The sequence below is a fragment of the Tiliqua scincoides genome, chromosome 15 (assembly GCF_035046505.1).
Source record: "Tiliqua scincoides isolate rTilSci1 chromosome 15, rTilSci1.hap2, whole genome shotgun sequence".
Taxonomy (NCBI): Eukaryota; Metazoa; Chordata; class Lepidosauria; order Squamata; family Scincidae; genus Tiliqua; species Tiliqua scincoides.
The window spans coordinates 2,653,526-2,662,378 of record NC_089835.1 but is presented as its reverse complement, the minus strand read 5'-3'; the positions used below and the strand labels follow the sequence as shown (position 1 = coordinate 2,662,378).

Genomic DNA, 8,853 nt, shown 5'->3' with positions numbered 1-8,853 from the left:
ACCTGGGTCACCCGAGCCAGAACAAGGAACGGGTCCCATGAGAGGGCATGCAGCAGAGACCAAGGGGGGGACGACTGAATGCAGCTCCCCCGATCTAGGGGAATGGCCGCTCACACACTGACTCCAGTGGGGAGGAGAGGCAAAGGGGCACACCTCCAGCCCCCGCTCCCCTCCTTTGCTGTCTTCTCAGGACCCGGTGATGTGCTAGAAAACAACACTAGAGGAAGCCAATGCCAGGCAGGTGCTTTCTGGAAAGTTTTAATCTAGAACCTGTAAAACTACATCAAACGGCAGCGTCCCTGGGAGGGGGAGGAACGAACAAAAAAGGGAACATGATTTTTCTTTTAAAAAAGGCATTTTTTTGTGATCAGAATTAAACAAAAAAAATTAACCACTCACAAAACCGAGGTATCAGTACAGTTATATACAAACCAGATTTCTTGTGTGTGTGTGTGTGAGAGAGAAAGAGAGAGAGAGAGAGTGAGGGCAGGAGGGACAAGGGAGCTCAGCAGTCTGGGGGAGCCCAACTGCCCCAAAAGGGACTGAAAATACATTCTCAAGTGGCGATATGAGCAAGGAAGAAATCCAGCTTTGGGGGGGGGGGGAGAAGAAATTGCAGCCAAGGTCCCGTTTTTGTGCTTTGGAAAGGAGGGAGGGGGAAGGGAGCTGTGCTCCCTGTACTGGTGGGGCAGGAGTGGAAGTAATAAGGGCTCCCCACACTTTGTGATGAAGAAGACGCTGGTAGGCACAGCCAGAAGCTGCAAGCCAAGGAGGAAAATCTGGCTGGCGTCTCAGCCTCCCCCCCACTCCTCTCACACCCAGACACCAGCAAGGCCCACGTGCAGCCTTTTATCACTGAAGACTGGGGGTCACAAAGCCCCACAGAGGTCTCTTCTGCAGTGCCTGCAACACCCTTGGGCACAGAGGCAAGAGAGCAGAGGATGTGGGGCTTTGGGGGCATGCAGGGAGGGAGGGGTAAAGGGGCCTTTGGGGTCCAGCTAGACAGCAAGAGCAGCTCCCAGAAGCCCTACCTGCTTTCACCATCAGAGCGCAAAAACCTGCAGGTGGTACAAGGATGCGGGTCTGGAACTTCACCCCCCACCACACTCTCCCTCCCAAAGCGGGAGGCAACTTCACTGTGCCAAGGCAGGGCAGGGAGCAGCCACTCTCAAGCCTCCCCCTGCTCTTTTCACTGGCCTGACTAGGAAAACGAGGGGGGGCCTGTCTCTGCAGTAATGCCCATAAGGAAAGCCTGCCCCCTTCTCCACCTCAACCCTGCAGTTGGAGGCCAGGACCCCAAACCGCCTCTGGGACAGACTGAGGCACGTGGGGAGGGGGCCTGGTTCAAGAGGCATCACCAAGAGGGAGGGAGGGCGAGCTCTTGCAGAGCGCATGTGTGTGCGTGCGTGTGTGTGAGAGTTTGGTAATTTAAACCCTGTCTCATGTGCAACAACAACAAAAAAGGAAAGTACCATGGTCGCCATGGAGGCCAAAAGGGATGCCCCCAACACCGTCGCTATAGAGACCAACAGCCCTTGGTACACTCCCACCACTGTTGCCACGGAGACCGGCCTGGTGGCTGCCAGCCACTCCCCCACACACTCCCGTCTCCATGGAGCTCCAGCAGCTTCTGGGCTGGGGGAGAGAAGGGAAGGGGGGCTGTCCCCCCAGACACCACCACCGCCACCTGCCCCCTCCCTGGTCTCCCCGTCCAGCACCAGGGTCTCCAAAAACAAACCCTTCCAGAGTTCCACCATTGCAGCTTTACTCTCCCCCACCCCATGCGCGTGCAGGCCAGAGCCCCCCCCAGGGGGGCCTGTTAAAGCTTGAGTTCATTGGCGATTTTGGAGGCAATGTTCTTGAAGGCCATGGAGGTGCCGGATATCCTCTTGAAGCGGACGCCGTTGAGCGAGAGGCGGGGGAGCTTGCAGACCTCCATCTCCCACTGCACAAAGGCCTCGTGGCCCGGCGCTCCGTGCATGCACAGGAGCATGTACCTCTCCTGCAGCTCACACTGGCAGTTATTAGCGTCCAGCACTTTCCGGATCTCCTTCATCATCTCGTTGGGCTCCATGGAGCTTGTCGTCTTCATGCTCCAGGTGAAGCGCAGTGAGCGCGGCTTGGCCTCCCGGTTCTCGTCCCGCTCCTTGTCCCCGCTGCTGCCCACCATATGAGGCCTGGGAGGAGAGACAGGAAACGGGGATGGTCAGGAAGGCAAGAGGGGAGGCCCCCTGGCCCAGCATCAGCAGTGCCTGGCCCGGCCCAGTCAGCGGCAACGGAGAGCTAGAGAAAGAGACGGGAGGGAGGAGGTGACAGGAGAGAAACGGACGGACAAGAGGCGGAGAGGGGATGCCAGAGAGCAGCCTGGCCCTGCTGAAGAAACAGACAACAGTGGAGCTAACTCGGCCCCAGAGGAGGCTTGGGGGTGTCCCCCCAGCACTGGCTGCATCTCACCTGAGTGTCTCCACGCGGTCTTTGCTTTCGGGCTCATGCAGGTTCCTCAAAAAACAGAGTGGGAGACAGCATGTCAGGTACCCCCCTCAAGTCAGCAGTGTCTGCACCTCACTCTCCTTTCTCCCTCTGAGGGACATGTGCAAGGGCATCCCTTTAGCGGGCACTTGGAAGCTGAAGGGGGTGTGCTCAGACAACAAAGGGGAGCCGATGGGGTCTCGGGCAGGCTGGGGAGGCTGCTGCGGGCGCAGGGGCAGGCATCAACTTGCCGCATCCATGGGACACACCTTCATGCACCAATGCCCTGGGCCACTCCCTCACCACAAGCAGAAGTGACATTCCAGCAGCGGAAGAGGAGGTGCCGGCGACTGAGTTAGTGAGCTGCGAGCCAAGAATTTAAAGTTGAAGCCTCACCACCACACAGGAAGGCAGGTGGCCTTCTGCCCTCAGTGAGATCACCACCAGCCTACCTTACAGGGACGTTGCAGGGAGCATTGTGGCAACACATGTGAATCACTCAGTGCTTAGCAGCAGCAGGTCCTGCTTGGAAATGGCCTTTGACCTCTGGCCCGCTCAGGACTCTTCCCCAAGCCCTCCAGGAGGCTCCTCCAGTATCTGCCTCCGGCAGTGGAGACGTCTCAGGTGCCACCCAGGCCAGGACACAGCGCAGGAGAGCTGCTCCCTTGGGCCGCCTGTCAGGCAGCCCCCACTGCGGTCAAAGCCTACTCTAGGTCACACATTTCGGCCACACTCAACCCTGGTCAGCAACCATTGCCACGGTATCAAAACCGGGTTACGTTCCGCTTGTGTTTGAACGCATGAAGCACTGCTTGACTGCAAGGAGGACAGCAAAGGACAAACGCCTCCCAACAGCTCTTCCAGGATTTGAAATGCCAACTGCTCTGACCCACCCCGAGGAGCAACTCAAACTTGCTCAGCTGAGGGGGCAAAGCCTGTATCTCAGGCAGGGCTCTTTCCACCCCGTGCTCCACAGGCAGGCAGGCAGAGGAGGGATGAGACAACAGGCCTCTCAAGTCCCCCTTGCAGCCACTTTACACCATCCCCAGTATTGCAGAGTGGGCAGGGGTCACCTCTAGCAAAACACCCCCACCCCGGAACACAGGAAGCTGCTGCCTGCGGAGTCTGATCTTTGGTCCAACAAGCTCTGTGCTGCATTCCCCAGAGTTTCAGAGGAGGGTCTTCCTGGTCCTACGGGGAGCGGCCAGGAATTGAACCTGCAGCCTTTTGGTGTGCAAAACCACGCACTCTGTCACGATGACTCTTCTCACAAGAGCGACACACACACTTTGAGACCAGGGGGGTTAAAATTCCTCCCTAATCCACTGTAGGGAAATTTGTTAGATCTCAAATGTGTGTGTTTTTAAATGACATTTTGAATGAGTAAAGATGGGTGGGATTCTTGAAAAGCTGCAGAGCCAGGCAGGAGTTACATCTCCCCCTTTTTCTACCCAGTGGTCCATCACAAAGAACAGCCAGTACTTGTGTCCGTAACCATGAGGACTAGGAACACCTGCCCTTACAAAGATGAAGTCTCTTCCCCCCTCCCCACACCCACCTCTGATGACAACAAAGGCTGGGATTCTTCAGATGGCGCTCAACATGCCCCGGAGGCCACGTCCCACTATTCATGCAGACTCCCTGACCTGCCACCCCCTCCCCAATGCCCACCCAGAACCCTCAAGGCAGCTACAAGCAACAGAGCACAGGTACAGCCCAGCGTCTCCTAACCACCACCATGCAGGGGGATTAGTTTGGGGGGTGAAGTGGGGGGGGGGAGACAGAGAGAACGAGGAGGGGGTCTGGTTAAACGTCAGAGGCCCAGCCCAGGGAACGAGGAAGACAGAGGTCACCTTTAAAGAGACAGCACATCTGAAGAGGGGTCAGGCCCACAGCCCTTGGAGGATTCTCCTGCCCACCTCCAAATCCCAGGCTGGCCAATTTGCAGGAAGACAAGAAAGCAGCGGCTGCTCCCCCCACTGGCACAGACAGCCAACCCAGCAATGCTCCAGCTGTCCCTTTAAGTGTGCCCTCAGGCTCACACACAAACATCATTAGCAGCCAGGAGGCACAGGAGGGGGGAAGAGGAAGAAGAGGAGGAGGAGGAAGAAGCAGCCGGCAGGGAGAAGGAGGAGGGTTAGTCCTGCACAGGAGGAGGACAGAACAAAACCAGAGTGATGAACGCCTACCTTCTGGCAAACCTGAAAGACAGATTTCTAAAAGGAAAAAAAAAAAGGGAAAAAAACGGTGGGTGGTGGGCGGGTGGGAGAGCACAGAAACGCACACGTGACAGGCACCAGCCGCCCTAGAGCAGGGGGGGCAGCCTCTCCCTCTTGGCTCTCTTCTGCCCCTCCGGCACCCAGACAAGGAGGCGGGGGAGACCCCTGTTGCTGGGGTCAGGAAAGCCCTCCCTCCTGCACTCAGTCATCCCTCCTCACCCCAGCCCCATGACCCCCGCCTAACTCCCCACAGAGCCATGAACAGAAGCAGGGGGTGGGAGGAGGGCGGGTTAAACGCTCACAGCAGAGAAAGAGGGGGAAGGAACGGGGAGGAGGGCAGGAGGTGCTGGGCTGCAGAGAAGGGCTCCCTCCTCACGTCGCACAGCAGAAGGGTGCCAGAAGCCCCCTGCTCTGGGGCCAGGAGGGAAGGCATCTGGCGGGGATTATTCACACACACGCACAAGGGGGAAGCTGCCTTGAGGGGTAGGGGTGTTCTGACCCCTGGCTGCTGCTGATCTGTCCCTTTGGAAGAGGCCAACCAGGTCTGGCAGGTTCCCTGTGCATCTCCTCCACCCCAGCGCTCCCAGGAGCAGTGTGGCTGTGAGTGGTCCAGGAGTCCCAGGAGCTGCCCCTCAGCTGGCCATGCCGATAACGCCACTGCCAGGCTCCCACATTCCGGTGTGCACACAGGACAGGGGACAGCCAAGCCTGGGGTGCCATCAGCGATGGACGTGTGGGATGGGCCAAAACCGTTTGGGGATGCAGAGCTCAGCTGCTCTGGGACTCCACTAAGAAGCCTTTCTTGGCCTTGCAAAGAGAGCCTGGCGTTCCCAGCCAACTACAAATCCCACCATTCCCTGGGAAGAGCACATGACCAGGAGACTAGCTGGTGCCAGCAGAGCAGCTGCTGCTTCTAGAGAGGTGGCCCCAGGGTGGGGCCTTGGAGCATCTCAGCTGGCACCTGCCCTTCCCCTGCCTTTGCCTGAGAAGCACCACCCCCAGGCTGCATCCTCTCTCCCTCCAGAGAATTTCCCAAAGAGGCTCCTGCAGACGATCCAGGCACAGCCCTCACCACTAGGCCTCTCTGCCCAAGGCGCTCTGCCTCACAGCTGCTCCTCCACCCCGCACATCAAGACTGGGAAATGGGTGCTTCTTCCTCACCCTCCCAACAGGGTAGTGCAGCAAAGAGCTGCCCCGGGTCGAACAGGAGGCCCAGGAGGCCGGTCCTCCCTAAGAAAGGACCCGGGTAGTGCATGCAAAAGTGGGGAGAAGCGGGTACTGCAAAAGTGCACACAGGCGGGTACTGGGCTGTGGTAGCCACAAGGCCCCTGAGGGTCAGCTGCATGCCTGGATACAGACCCAACTGCGCACTGCCTGCAGCATCTGCCTGGAAGGAGAGTGGCCTGGATTCAACTCCCCCCCCCCCAACTGAAATCTGCCACATGAAATTCTCTCTCTCTAGGATTTATGCCAGGGAGAAAAAAACTGCAGCTGCACCCCCCCCCAAAGGAATGGCTAAAAGGGGCTGAGCCGCTCTCCCCACTGTGCCTCCACCCCACATCCACTGCCCAGAGGTACTGTGGGGGTTGTGTGCCCCTCTCCCCCACTTCGCCCCCTTACCTGCGCACAAATTTGGAAGTGAACTTGCTGAAGAGGCTTCCGGACGCACCCCTCCTGCCTTGGCTGTTCCCGGAAGGCGAAGCAGGCGTGAGGCCGTAGGGGAGGTTCTGCTGGTCCCGAACCTGCCGCAGCTGCCCAGCGTGGAAGGTCCTGCGGCTGGAGACGTCCCGTGGGAAATGGGTGTGCTCAGAAAGGGCGCTGCTGATGTTGTGGGCTGAGGGGGAGGCGACAGGGACCCTCTGAGGGGCAGTGCTGTGGGGGGAGGGAGAAGGGACAGTCAGCGCTGGCTGGCTAGCGGGCCAGTCTCGGAGGCGGCCCCTGTCAGGCTGCAGCGGGATGGTGGGCAAACTGGGACTTAGAAGCCAGTTCCGAAAGCCACCATGGCCCTTGCCCCAGAGGATCCTGGGAACTATGGTTTGAAGAGTGGCCTGAGTGGTCACAATGAATCCAGAATGGCGATGCTGAGCAAAGATTTTGAGAATCTACAGAGTCCCATGAAGGGAAGCCAAGATTCTGCTTGCAGGGGGATTCCAGGGCACTACACAGACCTCAGTTCAATCCCCCCCCTCGCACAGGGCTGCAAATGGATTAGCACCTCAAAGGGGGAGGTAGGACCAGTAAGCCCACTTCCAACCAAGTCCCCTCCCCGCAGACTGCAGGGCCAGCCACCACTTGACATCTGTAGCTGTGCTTGAACCAGAATGGCTGGTGACCACAGTGGGGCCCGCTCAGCCCTGCGCCAGCCCTCCTCTGCCATGCGGAAGGGCTATGAGACTGAAGCAGAGACGGCCAGCCACGTACTCCACGAGACACGGACTGAAGAGAGCCGGCCACAAGACACGCAGGGGGAGAATGCTGGCAGAATCTGGGCCACTGCAGCCACCCACTCGGGGGAGGCCCACAGAGCCCTTTGGCTGTTGCGGAAGGGAGAGAATCCCTAATATGCATGAACGATGCAGGGGGATTCGTGTCCATGCAGGTTAGACTGTTACTTTAAATGCATTCAAAGGAGGCTCAGACAGCATTCATAGAGGGGGCAAGGTCTATCAACTGTCACGATGGCTGAGCAGAACCCCCATGGTCAAAGGCAGTCTACCCCTGGACACCAGTACTAGTTTACAACAACAGGAGCAGGTTGCAGCCTTCATGGAAACCCCTGACCAGCACCGTTGGAAACAGAGTGCTGGGTGGGATGGGCCTTTGGTCTGATCCAGCTGGGCTTGTGTCATCTTGGAGGAGCTCCTGCCCCTGGTCCAAGTGCAACCTCTTCCTGCCGTTCGGATTCTTCCTAATTCTCTGGTTCCCTTCAAGCCAGTCCATAACCTCATCCCTGAAGCAACCAGGAACACGGGCAGCAGCTCTCTAGGCAAGGGGCCTTTCCCAGTCACACCTGGAGATGCTGCCAGGGACTGAACATGGAGTCTTATGACTGAGAAGCTCTCCCTCCAAATCTGTGCTCTAGAACTGGCTCTACCAGACTTTGGAAGAGGTTTCCTGCCCCACAGTAGCTGCGGCTACTACTCCCTGTCCACTTACCTGCAGGCCCTGAGCGAGCGCACTGGGGCCCTACCAAGCCAGCCTACTAGCAGGCCAGCAAGGTCCAGGGGGCATGGGAGGAAGGGGGGAGATGGTGCACCGCGGTGCGCACACCCTGCCCACTTGCCTGGGTCGCTGCACCTCACAGTTATTGTCGGAGGGGGGCAGCGTGGGCTTGGAGGGGTGCACCGAGGCGGACATGGATTTCTGGTGCTGGCGCGGGCGCGCGGAGCTCACGGCGGCGGAAGCTGAAGCAGTGGAAGCCCTGGAGCCCGGAGTGCTTAGGCTGGGGTGGGGAAAAAAACAGAGGCAGGGAGAAGCACAAGTTTAAAGGGAGGGGAAAGAAAAAAGAGGGTGACGATGGGCAGCTGTATCCGTCCCTGGCCCTGCAAGGCTCCCTGCCCAGAACCGGGACCCCTCGCTGCCCCAACTGCAGAGCCTCAGTCCCTGGAACTGCCACTCCTCTCCCTCCCTGGTTCGGGGCTGGGGCAGTTCCATGTGCCCAAGACCCCTCAGCCCACTGGCCCATGCCCGGCTGCCCTGCCCCATTCACACAGCCAGTAGGGGGGCTGAGCAGTGTGACCTCCTCTGTCACTCGTCCACCTGACATTTCCTGTTCTCTGCGGCATGGGAATTGTCCCTTTCCTCCATGCAGGGGCCGGCCTCGTCTCATCTGCCATTCTTCCCGTTTTCTCTGGGGGGTGGGCTGGGCTACTGTTTCCTCTAACTTCCCTGGATCAGCGACTCTTTGGATAATGCTATAGGTCAGGCCAGGAGGGAAACTGGTGACTCCTAACCTGGGAAAAAACCAACCCCCCCTCCAGCAACAGCTACTCCACCTTCTGCTTGGGATATTATCCAGTCTATCAGTAAAGCACAATATTTGGAAAGGAACTCTGGCCTTTCACACTAATGCCCCCGGAAGCATTTCTCCTTTGGGCTGCAGAGGGACTGAGGCACCCGCCTTCCCCTCCCATCCCTGGCCACTGACCCCTCCCCCCACTGTCAC

General features: G+C 58.6%; 1 protein-coding gene across 11 annotated transcripts in view; it reads right to left on the bottom strand.

Annotated features, from left to right (window-relative positions):
- Positions 1 to 248: 248 nt before the first annotated feature.
- MARK2 (microtubule affinity regulating kinase 2) overlaps positions 249 to 8,853 on the bottom strand; it is a 101,732-nt gene continuing 93,127 nt past the window's right edge. For 4 of the 11 annotated variants that reach the window (XM_066610447.1, XM_066610448.1, XM_066610452.1 and 1 more), the window contains exons 15-19: positions 7,972 to 8,130; positions 6,309 to 6,560; positions 4,659 to 4,685; positions 2,455 to 2,499; positions 249 to 2,177 (exon numbers count right to left, since the gene is read on the bottom strand). In XM_066610447.1, the coding sequence (XP_066466544.1) occupies positions 1,820 to 2,177; positions 2,455 to 2,499; positions 4,659 to 4,685; positions 6,309 to 6,560; positions 7,972 to 8,130 (841 nt within the window). In that variant the 3' untranslated portion in view covers positions 249 to 1,819. The remainder of the gene's footprint in view (positions 2,178 to 2,454; positions 2,500 to 4,658; positions 4,686 to 6,308; positions 6,561 to 7,971; positions 8,131 to 8,853) is intronic. The other 7 variants (XM_066610450.1, XM_066610449.1, XM_066610453.1 and 4 more) reach the window with 7 other exon arrangements.